The 23,433-nt window shown below is 46.4% G+C and overlaps 1 protein-coding gene across 1 annotated transcript in view; it reads right to left on the bottom strand.

The window, feature by feature from the left end:
* Positions 1 to 243: 243 nt before the first annotated feature.
* LOC125704382 (ankyrin repeat domain-containing protein 50-like) overlaps positions 244 to 23,433 on the bottom strand; it is a 28,595-nt gene continuing 5,405 nt past the window's right edge. The window contains exons 3-5 of the mRNA XM_048969821.1: positions 20,140 to 20,369; positions 3,882 to 7,432; positions 244 to 1,926 (exon numbers count right to left, since the gene is read on the bottom strand). Coding sequence (XP_048825778.1) covers positions 3,885 to 7,432; positions 20,140 to 20,369 — 3,778 coding nt within the window. The 3' untranslated portion in view covers positions 244 to 1,926; positions 3,882 to 3,884. The remainder of the gene's footprint in view (positions 1,927 to 3,881; positions 7,433 to 20,139; positions 20,370 to 23,433) is intronic.

Raw genomic sequence — 23,433 nt, forward strand, 5'->3', positions numbered from 1 at the left:
TGCGCATCACCATGACGACCAGCACCTGCACGCTCGCTTGTGCCGATTCTCTCATCCCGTCCTACGAAGGGCATGCAGTCACGGCATTTCAAACGAACGTGGTCCCACTACGCTCGTGTTAACGTGACAGTACAGGGACTAGGTTAACGCAGCACATTTTTTGTTTTTCCGCCAGTAAAGCAAATAGATTTATTAAGCACTTTAAGATACATCAGGAAATTCAGCGCAATATAATACAGGAAATAAAATTTGGAAATGAAGTTTAATGTACATTGTAAGCTATTTACAATCAACCGACTTAAATGAAACTGAAAAACATAAAAATGACGTTTTGCAGAAGAAACCAAAACGAACTTCAGGGCCTAACGAATGACTCAACAATTATTCACTGTTCAGCCCAACATGCCCTTCTGGTTTTTATTTACAGTTCTCACTTCAACTTCTTGTCCAAACGGGCGGAGGAGAGTTGGACCTTTAACTGACCGATTACCACGTTTCGCCTTTTTTAAGTGTAATTGTGCATCAATGACGACGATTTTTCCATTCTGCTTTCCATTTTCTTCTCGGCGAGGCGGCACACTGACAGGGCTCCGAAAAGCCAGCAAAAATATGACGTTACAGAAAAATGCTGACACACTCCTCCCGCCGGCCCACGAGAAGCAGCTGCGTACAGTCCCGCAGCCTGTCCCGTTCCAAAGCCCCGCGCCTGACTTTCCGGAAAGCTCAGACACACCTTCCACCCACTCTGTCTCACGTTTTAACACAAATGTAATGCAACACTTCGAACGATGCTTCACAAATATTTTGGTTTAAAGACTGCCGCCCGGAGAGAAGTTTATCTTGGGAGGGGGGGGGGGGGGGGGGGCTGTGTGTGTGGTGGTGGGGGTTGTGCTGCAAAGTCAGCCATTTTGAAAAACGGGAAAAACCTGTGCTGTTTAAAGTAAACTGTAAAGTAAACAGCCTTGTCAGACACATACTCTAACTGCCATCTGGGGTGGGGGGAGGGGTTATGTTCGCATTTTTTTCTTGCATTGCAGAGCACACATGGGGGAGTATCACTACTTTAAATGAAATGTCATATTTAGCACCAAACTTGCACGTGATGAGTGTTGTTCAAATTTAAAATGGGATTAAAAAAAAACAACAACACAGGTAAACGTCCCACAGGGACAAAACGAAACCAAGTGAGTTTGAGTTCAATGACTTCTGTTCCCTTGCAGCCAGTAACACTATGTGTAACAAACACAAGTCATTTCCTAGGATGGAGTCCTACATTTCTGCAGGTAAAATATAAAACACAGCACCATGTCAAAAAAAAAAAATTGTACAATACAAAGTGGCTTTTTCCATAATAAATATGCTTGATTATACCCATATTGCAAATTAGCAGTGCTACTATACATACAACATACTACATGTTCAGCGCATGGACGTGAAACTCTGGATGTTCAGAGGTGGAGATTCAATGATGTTACCCGGTGTCATGAAATGAATTAATACTACGATGTTGTCGCGATACTGTACTTGCCAGTACATTGTCCCAAACACGTACATTTGCAGGCAAAAAAAATTACACACACAAAAGGAAAGGGGGGGGGGGACATCGTACATATTCAACAATTAGTTTGTTAGGAAACGAGCAATAAAAAAAAATTAAAAAACGCGCGCACACACACATGAGAAACGAAACCAAACGAAAATGAAAAGTGCATCCTCTACGCATTAAATATTGATATGTTAAATAAAATGGTAACGTGCAGGGTTACACTGAAAAGGCCGTCCCAATTGTAGGCACATTGCAGCATCAGTCTACATTATCCGTGTGCAGAGACCAACGTTTTTTTGCAGGCTTCTGAGGTGCAAGATCAGTAATATGCAGACTACCGATCTCCTCCTCCGGAACAGCAGATGCTCCTCTTGACAAGTCTGAAACAAGAAGACAGAAAGTTGTTTAAAACTTAGCAGAAAATGGTCTCCTGCCACTTTTTTTTTGTGCTTAGGCTTTTCTGCAATACGTGTTAAATACTCGCAGCGGCCGAGAAGTGTCACGTAAATCCCTTGGCTGTAAGATAGCGCTGTTAACAAAAGATTCTCACTGACAAAAGCAAAAGGCAAGATTAACTATTTTGTAACAAAGAAGCTGCATTGAAATCACAGCAAGTAAGGGCTGAATGGCATGAAGGAAAAGAAAAAAAAGCAAATCAAACTCACTGCTGGGTTTGTTCCAGGTGCAGTAATTAAAAAACAGCAATGAAAGTGTTTGCCTGTGCTTAAACTTCTGCTTTAATGCACTTCCAGCTGGACACTTCATTGGCTCCTATTGGTCCAAATCAGGCAGTGATTGACAACAAAAGATAAATCCACCCACTAGCGTTCAAGTCATTTGCCATGGCTACTTTTTAAAAATTTTTTTTATTATTATTATTTTTTAAAATCAAAAACAAAATCCATTAGAGATATACTCTAAATATGAAATGAGGCAAAATGTCCCACTCTTCTCAGGTCATTTATCAATTTAATCAGAAGAATCTGTAAGAAATGTTTTTTTTGTAACATTAATCTTCAATACGCTAGGCTTTTTACGGTGGGGGTGACAGTCAACACCTGACCATTTCATATGCCTTGGAGCGCATTTCATCACCATCTGGGCAACTTGAGACCCGAAAAGCTAAATGGATTCATTAAAAAATACATATTAATTTAGTAGCTGTAAGGTCCAGGAAAAGCCCTTTCTAGCTCAATATCGGTATTTTCTCACTGAACGCTTCATGTTTAACAAGCTGACTAGTTATAATGCAGAATAGTGACAGGCTTGGCATTGCAGTAAAAATTGGACACCAACGTATGGAGCTCCTCCAGATTCGACAATGGCCTGGACAGCTTTAAGGTCGAGCCAAATGTCAAAATGAATGATTTTTTTGTAAACGCACAGAATTGTCTGAGGAACAGAGGAGCCTTTATGTTTGCATGGAATTTCCCGCTTAACACCTGACTGACAAGCAGCTGTTACACTGCAGAACCACTCACCGGTTTTTGGACATACAAGCGAGTGGACACGGACACGGACACACACGCACGCACGCACGCACGCACGCACGCACGCACGCACGCACGCACGCACGCACGCACGCACGCACGCACGCACGCACGCACGCACGCACGCACGCACGCACGCACGCACGCACGCACGCACGCACGCACGCACGCACGCACGCACGCACGCACGCACGCACGCACGCACGCACGCACGCACGCACGCACGCACGCACGCACGCACGCACGCACGCACGCACGCACGCACGCACGCACGCACGCACGCACGCACGCACGCACGCACGCACGCACGCACGCACGCACGCACGCACGCACGCACGCACGCACGCACGCACGCACGCACGCACGCACACACACACACACACTAAAAAACCCAGCGTTCACTTCAGCTGTTTAATTCATAAAGGCCTTTTGTTTCAAACAGCTGCTAATTCAAAATGACTGATGAAAGCAGTTGCTTGGACTCAAAAGTATATTTATGTGGCACATGGCACAATGAAATTTAATCTTATAATAGTATTTTTATTTTCATAATCTAAAATACCGTCTCTGTACAGTAAAAATGATCAAATATACATAGATTTTATACATGGCATTTCCTATTAGAGTTAAAGTAGATTTTACTGCTACATTGCCAACTTCATGTTGAAGGCTAACTTCCTGCCCCCCCCCCCCCCCAGCAAAAAACAGATTAAAGATTACCATACGGAAAAAGACAAAGAGAACAGTACATTTTCCCATTCACGTGGTGGTGGGGGGGGGGGTTACTTTAAGATCAACATATTCCAATGAACTTAAAATCAAGTAACAATTATAGACAAACTTACCAGTTACAATGGGGTCTCTTTTTTGTAGTTAAAGCCAGATTCTGACCCTTCAATCTGCAGTTTGAGGGCTTGTTTAAGGCTTAATTCTGTCTCACCAATTGGGTAGCCATCAAGGACATCCTGATGCCCTCTGTCTTGTACAGTCCTGGGAACAGACACTCTGCCAAGGAACACCTGATTGCCCTGTAGGTGGTAATTAGGGTTGGTCATAATGCCGTTCCGCTTCTTCTCTGAACTACTCTGCTGCTGGATGAGGAATTGCTGTTGCGAGCGCCCCACTTCTTGCTGGGCGGAGGGTGGGACCACGATCTTGCACTGTGGATCCTTCAATCCGATGTTTGAGACTGGCTTTGTAAGGGCGTTTCTTTTGTCCAACTGGGTCATCTCATATTCTAACACAGGACCCTGGGTTGAATTACCGTTCTTGGACTTCTTCTTCTCTCCCGAAAGTCCTTTGCTTGAGGTGCTGGATGTGCCGTTTCCGATTTTACTTCCTTTGGTTGATTTTAGACTGGCTTTGACTTGGCTCCATTCAAATTCGCTGGATGGAGAGCTAGGCTGTAGTCCGATAGACTTAGTGGTGGAGGACGGGGAGACTATAGACTGCCTACTTCGGCTGCGAGGCAGAGAATGCTGCTGTATCTGCTCGGTGAACGTGAGCCCGTGGAAGCTGTCTATTGGCACAGTCTGGGCTGTCGCAGTGGATGAGGTTGTCCTCAGGGAAGAATTCTTAGAACTTTTGAGGGAGTTATTTGAGAGGGAGGACTTCTGCCGGTCTACCGTAGAGTCGGGGGACTCCGATGGGGAGCTGAAGGCGTGGCCCGGCCCATTCGACAGACCTCGTCCTGACGGCTGGAGGTCGCCTGCTCCAGTGCTACTGGAGCTGTCTGACTTTATTGTGAGTGACTGCATCTTTCCAGAAACAGAGATGGGAGTCTTCTCTTCCATCGTGTGTACTGGGGAGGGGCTGCAGCCATTCAAGCTTGAGGCACCATACTTTTCCAGGAGCTTTATAATTTGAGAGTGCCCCCCTTTCGCGGCCACCCGCATGGCCGTGCGGCCAAACTGATCGGCATGGTTGGGGTCCGCGCCGTGCTCAAGCAGGATCTGGACGACGTCGATGTGTCCTTCCTGAGCTGCAATGCAGAGTGCAGTTGCCCCCTGGTTGCACGTGTGGTCCACGTGTGTGCCGTTTTCAATCAGAAACTGGACAATTTTGGTGTGCCCCTGCCAGGCTGCAGACTGCAGGGCGGACCGCTTCTCGTTGTCGCAAGAGTTGACATTCGCATGACAATTGACCAGCATCCTAACCATTTCCATATGCCCCTGCCAGCAGGAAACATGGAGAGCCGTTCTCCCCTCTGTGTCACTAGCCTCAACATTGGCCCCATTCTCTAGGAAGTATTCTGCCATAGCCAGCTGGTTCTCAAGTGCCAAGATGTATAGTGTGGGGCGTCCATCTGCATCTTTAAAGTCTATGTCAGAACCGTGGCTGAGGAGAAGTTCCACTATGTCCCTGTGGCCTTCCAGTGCAGCCACCCGGAGCGCGTTCCTCCCATCATAGCCTCTCTGATCGATGTTGGACTTGTTTTCTAGAAGGATTTGCACACAGTCATAATGGCCCTCTTGTGCAGACAGTATTAGCGGGACGCGTCCATCATTATCTACTTCCGAACATCGTGCTCCCTGCTCAAGTAGAGCCTCGCAGACTTGCCGGTGTCCCTCGAACGCAGCCATGTGGAGAGGGGTCCAGCCAGCATCGTCCCGGTGATTCTCATCCAGCCCTCTGTCCAGCAGAGTCCGAACAACCTCCACATTGCCCTGAGCAGAAGCTATGCTCAACACCGTCCTACCCTCGCTGTCGATGCTGTCCACAGCCGCGCCCCAGAAAAGCAAGGTGTTTACAACTGACGCATGGCCCATGGAGGCCGCTGCGAGGAGCGGGGTCCTGCCGTTGTTGTCTGTGTGATCCACGTCCGCACCGCCCTCCAGCAGTAGATCGACCACATCCACGTGTCCTTCATAGCCAGCCACCAATAGAGGGGTCATACAATCCTTGTCGCAGTGGTCAACTTCTGCCCCCCGTTCGATGAGGAGGCTGACAACCGAGGCGTGCCCTTTGCTGGCGGGGACACACAGAGCTGCAACAGAAAGGGCAGTTCTCCCATCGACGTCCTCATGGTTCACTTCTGCTCCATGGTCCAGAAGATGCTCCACGATCTCCCGGTGGCCCATGTATGCTGCGGCAATGAGTGCCGTCCTTCCTTCATTATCGGCTTTGTTAACCTCTGCCCCATGCTGGAGCAGGTTCAGCACTATGTCCTCATGGCCACCCCAAGCTGCAGCCCTCAGAGCCGTCCTGCTGTCAGCATCTGCACAGTCCACTTTTGCACCAGCATACAAAAGAGCAGAAACTACTTCTGAATGACCGCCCCAAGCAGCCGACCTCAGGGCTGTCCAGCCATCATGGTCCGTGTGATTGATGTTCGCCCCACAGCCAATGAGACAGTTCACTACTTTAGTGTGCCCTTGCCTTGCTGCCAGTGTAAGTGCCGTCTGTCCATTGCTGTCTTCGAGCTCCAAGTTTGCTCTTCTGGAGATTAGAAGGTTGACTACGTCTAGGTTACCACTGTATGCTGCATTGGCTAGCAAAGTTCTACCGTTGGTGTCGCTTTGGTTCACGGGGGCCCCATTGTCCAGCAAAGTCCGAATCGAGTCTTCTCTTTCCAAGGCCTGCTGCACAATGCAAGATGCACGGTCATCCTCACTATTGACATGGGCACCAGCTTTGACCAGGAGCTGCAATACCTCCTGTTCTTTGGGTATGGATGTTGTCAAGGAGTCCTTTGCTGGTGTGCCGTTCCATACCATCCAGAGTGCAAGATTAAACGGCTCTATCTGCAGGTTTGAGTTAATCAAATGCAATGCAAACTCTTGTACCTCCTGCGGCTTGAGCTCTTTGGCCCGGCAGGTGTAGCTCATTGCCATCATTCTGTGTCCTTCTGCTGCATTGCAGAGATACTTCTGAGTGCAGTGCTTGACATCCAACAGCCATTCCGCAAAACTATAGTGAAAAAGAATCTTTGTGCTGCCCAAGCCGTTGACCAGCAACTTCGAGAGGATGTCCATTTTCCTTTGGAAATCTTCCATGGTCAATGTCATGTTTTTCGTCCAGACAGCATGGTAAAGCTCCTTGACTGTCAGGGGTCTACATGAGGCTAGGATGACGTTGAGGATGGGCTGCACTTTGGTGAACTGCTTCCTTACAAACAGTCTCTGGCACAGCCACAGGTACAGGCCGTTCAGTGTCCCAGGGATGTCGCGGATCTCACGCAGCATGATGAAGTTCTCCACCACTCCGTCGAGTACCCGCTCTAAGTACAGGAAGCAGCCGCTGCTCTTGATGTGAAGCTGGTTCAACATCTCGGCCGTCTCCTTGGTGAGGTGCTGCCTGAGAGCCTCCTCCTGGTCCAGGCGGTGCAAGATGTACTGCTGCACGTCTTTGACGATGTACGCTTTCCGGAGGTCATCCAGGCTGATCTTGCGAAATCCTGCAAGAGACCAAGAAGAATGGAAGTCAATTAGAAGTGAGCGCTGCAATTTCAATAAATTCTGGACATCAAAGGACTGCCTTATCTAAAAACAGATTCCACTTCCCTGAATTGCCAAGGTGTATTTACAACATTTTCTTTGTATACATAAAGTAGTTTTGTATCCCAATGGCCATATAATTATTTAATGTAACCTCCCGCCGCCAGGTGTTATTCAGCAGTAAGACACTTTATCCTTCACTCCTTAAAAGTAGCCATTAAAGGACACTCCTTTCAGAGAGTGTAAGCCATTTAGTGTTAATGCACTGACGGTGCAACCTTAGTTTCTTACCAGTGGTTCAGCAGGGATATAGACATGGAGAGTCATGGTTCAATATCAACTTTTATATAAGCAGCCAGAGAATATTTTAAATCTTTGACGCACAGATGTAGTATGTGCAAAAGCCCTTTCCCAACTATAATCAGAAGAAAGAGAACTCTGCTGAACAGTACTAAATACGATAGGTCCAAAAAACCGCCGACAATAACAGACTTCTAAATAACTTCACGCTTGGACCACCAGTAGTTGTGCGGCACATTCATTGCAGAGGCAGGGACAGATTTCTTGTTAATCTGAATACACCACAACTTTTTTCTTTTTTTTAAAAGAACATGATGAACAAACACGGAGTTTGGCACAGATGTCCGGCACCAACGTCAACTGGCACAGCGATGAATGTGTGACATAAGCAAGTTCAGTAAGATCACTCTGGAATGAAGAGTTCCGGGCTAGAGAAAATGTTGCAAAAAGAAATAAGCCTTCGTGCAGAAACTTATTACAGATACAAATATCCAGACAATAAAGCAGAAATAAAATTTACTTAACTCAAAAAATAGTTACTAGCTACTTCATACGTACATTCCCATCTACGCCTTTAATGTACATAATGCATGTAACTACCAGAAGTTGGACCGTTAGTATAATTTGGTTCTCTACAGTAATGAATGCTTATTATTTCCTGAAAGTGCTATTAGACCCGCTGAAAGCGGAAATGATTCGTTTAAGCTCTCCAAGCCACACTGGAGGAAGTCCTCTAAGTAAATCAGTCCGTTCAGTGCTGGAACCCAAGGGAAGTGTGGAGGAATCTGGAGGCTGGGGTTTTCCCATGGGCCGAAGATTGGAGGAGCTTAATTTGGAGGGAGGTCAAAACGTGCACATGCACGGCTCTGGTGTTGCTCACATATTCTGCAAACGCAATCCGGATGGACTCAGTAGAACTGAAGCACATCATTCTGCCATTATTCATCTCCCTTGTGAGTCCGTTTACTTCCTTACGACCCAAGTGCGGTCACTCTCCATTAAACAAATGGAGCCAGACTCACATCGTCCACAGGCCGTACAAGGTAAAGAATCAGACGAGAGCTCCTCGGGAACACAAGCGAAAGGAAGAGTGAAATTTTACACATAAATATTATCACAATTGTTTACAATTGCCTACAATCTGATAATGACCATATAGCTGCTATGGAGACAAAAGATTGAAACCGAACTGCATAGGAGATGTAAGAAATCCTAAGTACATGCATTGCATTAACCCATCCTTCAATGACAATGCAATCCCAACTGCGGAGGCCGGAAGCCTGTGAGAGTTCGGCTGGAAACCTTACGGAGGCCCGACACAAACACATTGTGTCAGCACTAGGCCATGATGCGCTCCAGCACCTGGGAGGCGACCCAGGCAGGACAGCGGGGAAGGATGGAACAGATGCTCCAGGTCCGGAGCATTTCCAACCAAACGAAAGGCCAGGTGTCTCGCCGAACTTTGAGAAGCGGCTACTACACGCATACACCTTCGGGGCGCAGCACCGAGCTCAAACTAAGATCAGCTCACATGTGCAGCAGATCGACGCATATCCGTAAGCAAACTGAGCGAGCCTGCTGACCGACTCGCAGCAACCTCAAGGGAACGACGGGACAAAGGTCTCAGATGGATTTCTGACATTCTCGAAACGCAAATGGGGCCGATATTGTGCTCGCATTCAGGTCATCTTCTGGCAGTATAGTGAAAATGGGAAAATCCCCAAGAAGTGCAGAAACCCTAAAAGCGATGCTTTTAAAGCAATTTGAACCTGCCCAAAAAGAGACCACCAGCTGGGAGCCAAAGAACTGCAAAGAAAAGGCCTGTGATTGAAGGAGACCTGAAAGCCCTTTCATTCAGCTGCTGAGGACGGGGGCTGCCAGACTCCCACTCGGGCCCCACGTCACGCGCCACAGCCCGTGCCAAGCCCCGCGCCTGTTCTCGCCACGGGCTCTCTGGCTGGGCGGAGAAACCCTCCGTTTCACACGTGGCCCTCTAGCCTCCTTGGCTATCGCCAAGAACCAGGCACGTGATTGGTAGGGTGCAGGGGAGGAAGAGACACCATAACACTTCGATATCTAGACTCGGCATCAGATCTCTCTCTTTTCTTCTCAACAGCAGGCCACAATAATATGCCGATGATGCATGGAAAATCCACCCTGGTTCCTGTTATTTATGAAGTGTTAAATATGGCCATACATCCAACAGTCCCGTGAACAGAGAACAAGAGGCTGCTCATATGGGTCCAACTCGCTGTTTATGGGTCTGAATCAATGCTAATGTAACAGATGTCCCCACTACAAAAGATGCAGGCAATGAAAGGGAAGCTGGAACTAGACTCCAGCACGTCTATCCTCTTTTTGTATGACGTTCATAATGGTTACCCTTATCTTTAAATGAAAGCCCAGTAAGTCTTTTGAACTTTTGCCAGCCATCGAAAACCATTAGTCTTCATTGTGCAACTGCCTCTGGTCATCGCTAATTGACTTCCTCCGGTTGGTCATCCGGCAGTCATCGCCAGGGATCACGCAAGGTTACAGGTTTATTGCAATATTGTTTCCTCCATATCCAGCAATCAGATCTTTTTTTTCGGAGCCCAGAACAAAATTCTATGCACATTAGCACCAACTGCATTTATCAATTATAACTATACAGCAAAGTACTACAGAACCGTTCATTAGCGTGGAGCCCTTGATGACCCCCGCAAGCGTGTTTGTGGTCTATAGGATGCACGTGGCCCGGGTACTGCAACCAGCTGTTGATCGTTATAAACAGGAAACACACAGGCCCGGGACCGAAGCGGATGCACAGAGCAGAGCCGCCGGCCTAACTAATCCTGCAGATGATGGAGGAGGAGCAAGTGGCTTCTCTGGAGATCCGGGCCCAAAAATCACGGGCGAGTCTGGCATCAATTTGAGACCTTTTGAGGTGCGTGAGCTGATTCCGTGACCGGGTAAGGCTTTGGTCTTCAAGGACACACGATAGCGTGGCATGGGAGGGTGTAGACAAACCCATAACCTCAGGTATTCCACACTGCCCTCCAATAAACACCTTCCACCAAGCCAGTAGTATTCAGGTTCCTAACATATTATCATGGGCCACCAAAGACAACTGAAGACATTTATAAGGGCTCTGTCACCACTGTTTATGGGCAATGTGCAATTAAACTCATGTTGTAAAGCCAATGTAATTTTAGTAACCTTATGTAATTCGCTTCATTTTCTTTATATAGTTTATTCGAAGCAAACTTTTTTAACCTCTTGGTAGCCATTAAAGCATTTTAGGTTAGGTACCCAGGTCCAAGGTACAACGCTGAGACTGGAAATGGGATCAGATCAAAGCATATTTTCATCTTGATGACTACAGATGCTCTCGGTCCCAGGTCACGACAGTCCGAGTTACATTTCGATTGTATGATAGGTTAGTATTTTTCACTATCAGTAAATTATTCAATAAATTACAGGAGATATTAAACACTTTTTAAAAAAAATATATAAATTAGGCTTCATGTTAATGAAACTAGCTGCAGGCTAATGTACGTGTTCTAAGCATGTTTAACGAAAGCTAGGCTATGATGTTTGCTACGTTAGGTGTACTGTATCAAAATGCATATTCAACTTACGATGGGGCTACATTCCGGCAAACCTATCATAACCTAGGGAGAGGCTGTACAGTTATGCTACTTGGCATTTGACAAATTCTGGGAACAATCGAAGCATCCTGCGCACATATACACAACACGATAAAAGGGAACCTTTTGCCTTTAATAAACTACGAAAAGGCCTCATGCATACACAGTATCTGAATCAGCTTTGGAAACAGACGGTCTTGTCTAGACACGTCCCATCCTGACATTTAAAACACCAGCTTCCAGAGCTGCAGGAACACACAGTCAGTAATTCCTGGAGCGATATCTGCAGACAGATTTATTTATTGGAATTACAACGCAAGAGGCATAGTCAAATAAATATAGAGGGGAGAAGCGTTCCCATTGAGACGCCGGGGCTTCTCGAGGTGAAATAACCAGTCTGAGTCGAGACAGGCAGCTCAATCGCAGCAGACGGTTCCCAGCGCTTGGTCCGCGAAATGCCTAAGATGATCCATCGCGTTAAGTCCGTTGTACCATGTGATATTCCCATCTCAATCGCCGACTCTAAATACCAGGCCCAGTGGAGATTAATCCAGCATGAAATGATGCATGTGGGAGCGCATACGGCACATGCTTTGGGAGAGCGTGAACTGTTCCATGGCAAGAAAATGCTCACGTGTTAACGCTTGGGTAGGGTATGGGTACTGCTTGCAAATTTCTGATGACCCTTCTGCCAGGGCTTCCAGATTATAGTCAGAACAGACAAAATGGGGGGGGGGGCTTGTGTTACACTGCTTCTCACTGGCCTGATAGATTCCCCACCCCCATCTAACTCAGTACCAGCATCTGCATCTATTCCCTAAGAAATGCATCGCACCAAGATGGAAGAGGGAACATTTGTCTATTGCAATCATATGTCCATCGCTGCTGCCCATAGAGCGAGACCGTCAATGACTTCTGGAACTTTCCGGACCTTTCTAGGTTGTGACGTTCCTGGCAGGTCACGCTACGCATGACCTCCAAGTGACTTCGGCTTGCGCGGTCTTCAGGCCGTGCGTTCGCCGTTCCGCATCCGACAACCTGCGGCGGAGCTGGAATCTCGAACCAGCCGCTCCCCTCCCCAGAGCCAAATGACGAACTGCTCGGTGAGCGTGGGGTCCGGCCCCTGTATGAGCAGACTCCAAATCAGCAACTCGCACAGCTATTCTTGGCATCCCTGCACATGCCTCAGGCAACTGTTGACACCACCCAGGCATTAAAGGCCTCTCCTTAACCTCTTATCAGCACAAAGCAGGGCTTCAACATTTATTTACTGCCAATCAAACAATTACCTAACCTAATTGGTGAATCAATCAAATTTTATTCACCAATCAAATGAAGCGGCATTAACCCCATAACCTGGATAAACCATATCTATTCATGCACTTCCTGTTATGTTTACCGAGCTTGGAGTCCATCCTTCTAGTTATATTATTCCTAAACATGCATCTGACAGAGTTTAGAGGCAACCAGTGTCAACAAATATATGACCACGGGGAACCAAGCATTTACCCCTTTCTGGAATTCAACCATTCTGTCAACGGGAGAGCAAATTTTAATAATAAAATGGAGGTGAAAATTGTGAGACTAGCGTCGCGCATCCATCAGGCTTCTCACCCAGCACCACACCAAAGGTATTTTTGCAAAACAAAAGGGGGAAAAAACAAAGTAGACCTATAATTTGTGCGGCTGTCAGGCGCTAAAGCGTAAATTACAGTGTTCGGAGGATGACGGTTGCCTTCGAGGCGGCGCGAGTTAACCCGACTACGCGAATAACAGCCCGTGAGCAGAACACGAGCCTCTCGTTCATCCCCAACACTGACAATAAAACAGAACAAAGTGCTTCTCTCTACCTAGGAGGGTCATTTCATCTCTATATAGTCTCATGACAAATGATAGAGGTGCGCTTGGATGCCAGAATGTTAACTAAGGACTGAAACTCAGCAGATATTAAAACAGAGACAACAATTATTGATAAAATCTGAAACCACACTTCGGATACCCAACTCGGAGAGGATGGAGATCTTCAAGAAACAGAAGCAAAATGTGTCATGTAGTCCATCGATAGGTAGCTAGCTATATTTCAGTGATGCCAAGGGGTACATTTGTTTGTTTCTGTGCACTGTCATGATTTGCTTCCGTAATCAAACACTGCAAGACAATACGAAGTGCAATGCATTGTGCAAATGAATAAATGGATAAATAAGAAAATACAAATTAAAAGGGGTATCATAGTCTGCTTAAAATATTAAGATATTTATGGCTGGGTGGGCGGCAAGCTTGGGCATGTCAGGTGATATTATTTTACAAATAAAAATCATTACTGGTTCCCAGTTGCATCCCAATGTTTTGCAAAGCACTTAATTGCATTTCATATCCCATAACCACATGTGAATCACAAAGGTTCACCCACCCCCTGCCCCGGCCTCCATTTGGTGGGTGGACGGGACAGTTTTAGGTGCTTTATGGCAGTATTTGTGTTGTCAGGCGGCCAGAGTTTCCCTGTGTGCCTGCCAATCCCCCCCCCCCCCCGAAGAGTTATCCAAAAGCCATCGGGACGGCAATGTGAGGAATGCTGTGACCCCGGCCAAAGGCCTATGTGTGGATGAGGGGGCAGGGAGGACCTGAAAACGGCTGGGAGGGGTCACCCAGTTAAGACAGGCCTGCTATGTTCCACTGCGATCTGCAGTGGTAAATCAGGCCTGTCAGCTGGGCGGCGGTGGACGCTGAAAAGGCCCATTCATTCCCAGAGCAGAGGAGGAGCGGGCAGCCTCAGGAGCGTCCCGGAGGAAACGAACACGATCCTCAGCCGTTAGCGGTATTTAGGGAGACACCGCATGAAGAGCAGGGTGGCCGTAGGACACAAAAGCTCAGGAAAGGTGCGGTTGTGCTCGAGCACGACATATTTCAGGACCCACACAAACGGTACTTGCAGGGACTCGTTAAACTTAAGAACTCTTCTGTTAATCTCTTAACAGAACCATACAAATTTAATATGTTGGCTCTTTCTCCCTCTCACTATGCAAAGAGCATGTACACTCATTTACAGCTTCTATATGTTGTTTTGATAACCCAACTGGTAGTTTAAAAACTTATCTTGCAGTTTTGTTCGTATCCATCTATGCATCAATCCATCTTTCAGCTGCTTTTCTGCTATATAGTCAAGGGGTAGAAACATATCGCATCGCAAACACACAATCACACAATGTGGGGGATTTAGAGACCAGTTCACCTAACTGCATGTCCTTGAATGATGGGAGGAGACCCACGTGACATGCAAAGCAGATGCAAACCGTGGAGTGGTCCTGTGTCGCTGTGGGTTAGAGCTATATGCCTGTGACGGATTGGTCATCGGTTCAAATCCCATGGCCGGCAGAGTGATTTCACCCTTGGGCCCTTGAGCGAGGCCGTTAAGCCCCAATTCCTCCAGGGACTGACCCTGCTACCTCAATTTCATGTCACTTTGTATAAAAGCATCTCCTACACAAATAACTGTGAACTGCACACACACTGATCAGGGGTGAAAAATCCAATCCGAAACCCCGGGGGTGGGGGAAGCATTTTACGAGACAGATATTTTTAATATTCTCCAATTTCACGCCCGAACCCTTCACACCGAGGTCTACCTGTGGGTAACCCTGCATCACTGAAACATTACTCTCTAAAGCCAATCAAAACAGAAATAATCTGCCCCCATATCTGACTCGTGTTGGGGAAGGAAACTGGAAGCAATCACCTAAACACTCAGAACGTGTAAAGTGACTGCAATCATAGCACTTAATCCCAATAAACCCTTGTAATAACACCCTTCAGTGTATTATGAAGATAATGCAGCATGTAACCAACTACAAGACGCAAAGAGAACCCAAGCCATAGCTTATGGCTTTTCGTTGCGTCTTTCTGTCCGACGGCGACTTCCTGATTTGCATAACGTTCAGCCGCGTCCCACAGAGGCTTCACTCAAAATAATGGTTCCCTTTCAATTGGAAGGGTACAGTCGGCCGATGCCGCTAGAATACACTGTTGTTAATTACATTTTATTTATGTGCTTTTAGCTCTTCTCAGTTGGAATCCAGGTCTGCGTTCAATTTTCTACCACCCACTGTTTCCAGGGAGAAAAAAAACGTCAGTTTTAAAATTCAAATATAAATAGAAAATTTAAAAAAATTCGTACCCAGGGATTACTGAGTAGTGCTAATGTAGGCCGTTATGCACCTAAAGGACAATTTGGAAAAGCACAGCACAACAAGCAATGGTGTTAAAGTACATGATGTAAATGATACTGTTAGTAGGATGAGTGAGGAGTGGCTGAGTGAGAGATGTGGCTTTCAAAGGGAAATATAAATATATATACACTCAGGGCTCCTGCCTAGACCTTCAAATCCCAGACCTTTGCTCTGCCTAAATTACTAAGTCGATTTCATCTCCAGCCCTGCTCTCCACTCGTTCTGCCTCAGGCCTCGTCAAAATTGGCATCCCTTCGAAGATCCTCTGAGATCACCCGCACAGCTCCCCATTTCACTTACCTAGCGATGGCTCCAAGACAAGGTGGGAAAACGAAAAGGGGAAAACTATATTTACGTCACTGCCCACCCCCCAAAAGAGAATGATCGAGCGGCCAGGGTAACACTCAGATTCACGGAAACGACTGATGCCAAAAATCACAGGGTTAGTTTTGCGTCCTCACTTCCTACACAAAGTTTAACGGCTTTACGCTTTTCCTGCCTCGGTGTCCCAAGCAGAAAAGTAAAAAATAAAATAAAGGGGGGCCGTTTTATGTGCGCTGCGGGTACAAGGGGCTAAGGATTATGAAACTCAGCCAAGGCAAACCGATTCCACCTTGTTAATACCAGCATCCTTTTAAACAGCTCACGGCTTTTTTATGAAACCAACAAGCCGGACTGCGGGGCTAATGGAAATCTACAGTGGTCGGCTTTAATGGACTTTTGGAGCACATCGACTTCCTGATCCAGAAACAGGTTTGGGGGAAATTCACCCCTCAGTTCAGCGTCAAGCTGAGGGGCCGAACGGTCAGACGCCAAACCAATGATTGCTGAGCGAATCACGACGCAGGATTCCAACAGCCAATGAAACTGCAGCCTCCAATAAAGCACCACCCACCCAGCCAAGTCCAGCAGGAGGTCAGGCCAGCCAAGGCACCACCAACATAAAACTGGCCTTCTAAACAATAGGGATAGTATTTTTAGTGAAGGTTAGCTTCTGTTTGACCTGCCATTTCCATGTTCAGTAACAAAATCACAGTCGTTGCTCAAGCAATTAAAAATGGGCAGTGTGGGAGCTACCATCTCAGCAGGCGGGGGAGAAGGTCGTCACGAGTAGTAAGACTTCGCTGGTCTGCCTTCAGGCTTGTTATAACATATCAAAACACCGCCTCTTGGGCCATCTAAAATTAACTGTCGTCTTTATTTCTTTATTCAGTCCAGATCATTTTTCTCCATCTAACATGCACTCGTACCTCCATGTCACCTTGGTATGTTCAGTCTCTGACAAAACAGAAGCCGAAAAATTGCAAACAGCATATCAATTTGCCAAACGGGGAAAAAAAAACAAACAAACACGGTAGCAAGGCAAGTGAAGACTGCAGATACAGTAGATATTAGTGATTGAATGGGAGACCCGCTGTTCGTTTTACGGGACACATTGTTTTAGATGTTCGTCAGAAGGTTTGACACTTGAAGTGTGAAGCTGTGGAGATGGCACCAGACTATAAGCGGCCTTCTTAAACTCACGACGGCGGCAGCCTTTACCCTACAAGCACGACATTCCTAAGAACGATTCGGATATTAAGTTGCTTCACCAACCCCCAAACATGCCTCTGAATGATTACATCCTTCTGCTCGTACTTAAAGGGAGTCTCCATGGAAATGAAGAGGCAGCTTCTGCTCTTCTAACAACAACGACGAACAAACGTCACAGAGGCCTCCTAGGGTATTAAACTCCTGTGACAGACAGACAAAATACATCCCTTTATCTTTCGAGATGCCCAACGGTCTCTGACAGGATGACAAGGAATCGCTCGTAATCAGACGACGCTAAGAGCGAAAGACAGCGTGTACAGATGAAATAAAACAGAGGACAGGTGACTTAAAGTTTACCGCTGCCCCAACCGATAATGACAATCAAACGACTGATTGCTCCAGATTCCCCCCCCTCCCCAGCAGCTTTTCAGCGATAAATGGCCTTGAAAGAAGCATAAAGGACAAACTACTTCAAGTACAAAAATAAAACCGTGTTATATTTTCGAATCTGTTATCTGTTTGCTGCTGCGGCGCAAAACTCCGTTAAGTCCAGCAGCAAGCACTCAAATTCCAGTCTTGCCAAAACTCATGCCATCCCGGCGCAAATGAACCCACACAGGTCAGGGTTTCCTATCTCCTGCCACCCCCACTATTATGGTCTGAGTGATGCGAGAGGCTCCTCTGAAGCCGGTATTGACAGTAGCCGCTGAGCACTTCAGGCTGACCCACGGAGGATTCCAAAACCTTGACCCTTGGGCTGATCGGCATGACCGACAACACTCCCATCGATTTTTGCGACCGCGGGAGCGTCCCACAAGCCCCACAGCTGTACTCGCTCTCTGCACCCACAAGAGAGAGCACAGGAAAGAAAGAAAGAAAAAAAAAAGATATTGATTGGTACATTCTCAGAAACGAAGCAATAAGACAACCTACAATGGGGTATTTGAATGACAGGTTCTCTGAGCTGCTAGAGAAAAACAAAAAAATTAAAAAACAACAGAAAACCGTTAACCGAAGTGCCCACATGTCTGGATTGGCACAGTTACAGGGCCTAGGGCTCTCCATGATTGGCAGGATTGGGATTCTATGCCATTTTACATGCCTTCAACTGAAAAGAGCTTTAATCTGACATGCATCTGCATTCATGAGCAAAGACAGGCTGCACTCTGATCACTCAAAGGTCCCAACAGTTTGCGACCAGGAGACCAGCCAAAGATACTCAAACACAACTGGTGCTCATGGTCATTTATTGTTTCTTAGTTCTGGCACACAATCAGTATCAAAATCAGTGAACTCTCACACAAGCTGAAATTTACAAGAGGCTTTCACTGTGACTCTCACCCAGAGTGGGAGATGGAAAGTAAGAGAGTCCTCATGCATATATATATATATATATATATATATATAAAAACATCAACATACCTATATGGGGAAAAAATGACAATCCTGTTCGGATAATGGCTGAACAGCATTAGGCAGAACAATCCAATTGGTCCTTGAAAAGATTTCCCACAATCCCACACTGAGAGGAGAATAATACACACGTGATGCTCACCGATTCCAATCAACTCAAAATGAATGAAAGCTGCAATAAACACCTCAATCCAACTAAAAATATAAAAATGAAAACATCTTTCACTTCTGGCAAGCAAACGTGCCAGTGCAGATCAGCTCACAGAGCAGCGCCGGCGATCTTCAGCAACCGCCGTATACTCTCAGAAAAAAGGCAAAAAAAAAAGTACCTTTGCTTGTCACTGGGGCTCTGCCCTCAAGGATCCAATTATACCCTTAGCTGTAGGTACCCATACCTTTTACAGACTACAATGGACTTATTGATGGTACATTAATGCTGTTTGTACCTTTGGGATGTGCCTCATTTCTGTACCTTAAAAGGTACAATTGCAAGGGTTCAGCCCCATTGACAAGCAACGGTACGAATTTATGCTCTGTGCCATCTCTGACTCTCTGTCACTTTTCATCATGAAAAGGTTTAATCAGAAGGGTAGACATGGTACATATTCATGGTAAACCTGAGTTCATGCATTCACATCACATACATTTCCCTTCTAGCTATTATCTTTAAAATAACCTCGTGAAAAAAAAACTGAAGTTCAATAGTTTCCCCTGAGAAGATATATAATTCAAAATAGAGCCAATTCGACACTCAATTCCCACCCTTATTGAATCAAATATTATATAACGTAATGTGTTTATGAGCTTTACAAGCCCCCGCAACTGGGAACTGGAGAGGCAGCGTGGACACAGAAAAGGTTATGAGAAGAAGCTACTCCCACACAGGGACGCATGACTCACGCTTCAGCTGCCCAGCTTATCAACAACACGGGACCCAGGTGCTCCGACAGCCACGGCACTTCTGACGCGTCACGGGGGGGGCGTCAAGCGGAAGCCTTCCCCGGAGACACTGGCACATCGAATCACTTCTGGAGTTCTGATTTTCGTCAAATAGGCGCTCTCTCAGGATTTTGTGATTGCACGCGCACTCTGGCATCTGCACTGTTAACTGGCTGAGGAATGACCAATGGCGGTGCAGCTTTCATGCGAGAGAGCCGATGCGAGAGAGCCAATGCGAGACAGCCAATGCGAGCGAGCCGATGTGAGCGAGCCGGCCTCGAGACGCTTGTCGAAATAACACCACGCTGAGGCAGACTGGCTTTGATCACACAGGCTCTTCTTCTTCTGAACTTTTATATCGATACTTGCTCCTGGATTAGTTACTTAATCAGAGGAATTTATCTAAACATCACACACCACATGGGGAGGTATGAGGCTCTTTAGGTTAGGATGCTGCACCCACGACCAGTATGTAGCCAGTGCAGATCTAAATGTAAACGTCACATCCGGAAAAATATTCAAACTGCTTTACGCGCTTGATTCTAGCACCTTCTGACCTTCAGAGATGCCCTACTCTACAAGAGGAATGCATTGGTCTGCATGAGGTACACTGGCAAACCGAAGGTTTACCTGTAAACAGCTTGGTGATGGCCTTGTTCTGGCGGCGGGCAGAGCAGATGAGTAACACCCATGGTGGCAGGAACTCGTGGTGGCTCGCCAGCAGCTCGGCGATGGAGCGGGAGGTCCCCGAGGCCCGCGATTCGCCCTCGCCCAGCTGACAGCCCTCATCGATAGAGTCCACCAGGATGAAGAGGGACTGCTGTGGGGGCTGGACACCGAGGAGGGGCAGCAGGACGCATCTGTGAACAAGCAAGGAGAGCAGTTGGCGACGTTCCCATGATGCGGCAGGTACCGGCACAAGCACAGGCAAAGGTCTGGCAGTCAGGGAAAGGTAAAAATCCAGGCTGCTTCTTCAGGCTAAATAATAAATTAAGATTAAAAGTGCCCTTCAGTCAAAGCACTCGTAAGGAATCTGAAAACAGCTTGTTTACCGAGCACAGCAGTAAAAAAAAAAATCGCTGACTGGCAGCCAGCGTTTTGCAAATCTGTAGCATTTGCTGCTCATTCTCCTCGAGGATTACAGAAGGCCACACTCCGAAAGCGATTGAGAGTTCTGGGGCCTAACTGAAAATGTGCATTACTATTCTCCATAAGAGACCTTCAGCAGTGTATGTGTGTGTGTGTGTGTGTGTGTGTGTGTGTGTGTGCACGAGCGAAAGAGAGGATGATCGCATTGAAGACACTTCCAGCAGCCTGGTTCCTCCTTGCCATCTTCAGCCATGGTTGCACCTAGTTTCCCCCCCCAGCCCTTAGTAAAACATTCATAAAAAAAAAAAAAAGAAAAAAAATTGCTAATTAAAAAAATAAATAAAACAAAAGCTTCCTACACAGAAAACGTTTTAATCGGCAGAGCTGCCCATTCCTCATATGCAACACGCCCTAAAATAGTTATGCTTTACGGCAGATGCTTTTAGAGAGCTTACAAACTGCTTCCGAAAGCGTCCCGCTTACTGCTCCACGCCTCTGCCAAGTGATAACACACAGAGCCAGACTAAGCACCATTTCTGCCCGGAAATTCATCCGCATCCAAATCGAAGGTGATAAGTCTGATTACTCCGACTGCCGCTGAAAGGGCTGGGGACCAAAGGCACAAGCTCAGGGGCCCGTACGTGCAAATCCCTGAACAGCCAGTGACAGAAGAGAACACCTTACCTGGCGAGGCACAAAGCTAGGCTGCTTGGTCAACTCTCAGCTAAATGCAAATACATCAACATTGAGGTTTTATCTGCCAGCAACGTCTGGGAGACAAAACGGAATCTATGATGTTTTCCAAAAGTTAGGGAAAGGCTTTGGTTGCAATAACATTCTGAACATTTCTCTAGACCTCCTTGAAATACTATAATGACGTCGAGTAAATTAAGTCCTGGAAGAACACAAAGATAGTTTTAGTTAAAACCGTATTCGGTTATTTAAATAAGATCAATAAATCATGGGCTGTTTACTTGCAGTTAATTAGCTTCAATTCCACTGTATTCATGATATAATGCTGCAGATGGATCTACCAGGGATCATTTCGGGCAAATATTAAGACTACAGGATGTTGTAAATGAGTTTATACCCCCAAAGATACACCATAAATATGGATGAGTTACAGAAATGTGCAGTCAGCAGCCGAATCGATGCGTAGTTACATGAGAAAACTCCCTTTGAGGTACCACACAGTGCAAACGTGGGCAGGAATGAGGATTTGTCACACAGCGGTTGACTAGCCCCTGTGCTGGCAACCCAGCGCTGAGTTACATTTTACAGTCAGATTCGAAAAATGACACAGGTCCCAATCACCCAGCCATGCCAGACTCATTTCCTGTACTGGGTTTATGGTGTGGGCACCATGCCGAAACGTTTGCTCCCACCATGGAAAAAGTAAGGGAATGGTGGTCGAGCCCCCACCCAGCCACCCCCCCACCCACAACCTGGTGGGAGGAGCACAGCTGGCCAAACACTCTGGATGCAGCCAAGTCCCCCAACAGCTACAGTGCTACGCTAACGGCTGCTACAGAAATAGCCAACAAATTTGTTCTTCTAATTGCCGCCAATAATTGTTGGGACCAAAGGGAGGAAAAAGTAAAGCGACCGAAAGCAATAGCCTGATAATGATCAACCACTTGATATAGGTGGGGACTGTGCAGATTAGCTGCTGTAATCTTATTAATTACTGGAAAATGTCAAAAGCTAATACCATAACAATGAAAAAAAGAATTAAAAGATTAAACCACTTATGTTTTTCCTTTCATGATCCCTAAGGAAATAAAGGCAGAGGAACACCATAAATGTGGAAGAACCACACAAATGAAGAGTTTTTGATTCTTTTTGCCGGTTAATAGCTAGACAAAATCCAAGACGATTACACAGCCTGATTTGTTCTCAGAGTTCAGTCCAGGTCCAACGATCCTGTTACAGCACTGACGGGGGGGGGAGATCCTTTCTGCTGACTCACAGCACTCAACGACGACAGAAAGAGCTCACAGACAACACACCCTTGGACTGGAGAGGGGCTGCAACCATCTTGATCCATTACAAGGGGAAGAAAAAAAAAATCCACAAACCTTGAACGCTGAAACGAAAGTCAACCGGCCTAAACGTGCACAAACACACAGGGGCCAATTAACCGATGATTAAGATTTCAGAATACGCCAGTTAAGAATTTTCACAGATGAATGTGCACAAGCAACAGATTTAATGGGGAAACAAGCTGAACAGGATGGATGGGGTCCGGAAGGAAGCCTGCACTGTAAGACGGAACAATAGCTGCTCTTCCATAAAGGCCGAAATGAACTTAAAACGGGGGTCATCTCTCAAGGAAATTCTGCAAGACACCTTTGAAATAGCAGTGAAGACCAACTGTAAACATGGGGCCTTAGGCTCTGAAACATGATCCTTTGGACAACATTGCTGCAGCAACATTTAGCAGGCGGTTTTATATCGGACATTAAGCTCCACTGAGTGACCCAGATTACAATCTATAGACACTATAGAGCGTACAGAGAAATGTACAAGCTTGCAACTAGTGGCCAAGGTGACAGATTGACTTAAGTAATGTCTTCTGTCCAAGTAAGACTGAACGTACAACTTCAAATTAGATTATAAGAGACAAGACAAGAGTCAACCTTACACGGCAAAGATAATGTGTAATTGGGTAAATGTTACAACATGGAGATCGCAAGGGCTCTCTATAGAAATCTAGTTTTCTACATTCAGTTTACCGACCATATCTGAGGTGTCTGAAACATCCGCGAGGCTCGTAGGAATAGCGGCAGCCAGGGGACGTGAAAGGAGACCCGGAAGGTACAAATCCGACAGATG

Source organism: Brienomyrus brachyistius, chromosome 12, assembly GCF_023856365.1.
Source record: "Brienomyrus brachyistius isolate T26 chromosome 12, BBRACH_0.4, whole genome shotgun sequence".
In the NCBI taxonomy this organism is placed as follows: domain Eukaryota; kingdom Metazoa; phylum Chordata; class Actinopteri; order Osteoglossiformes; family Mormyridae; genus Brienomyrus; species Brienomyrus brachyistius.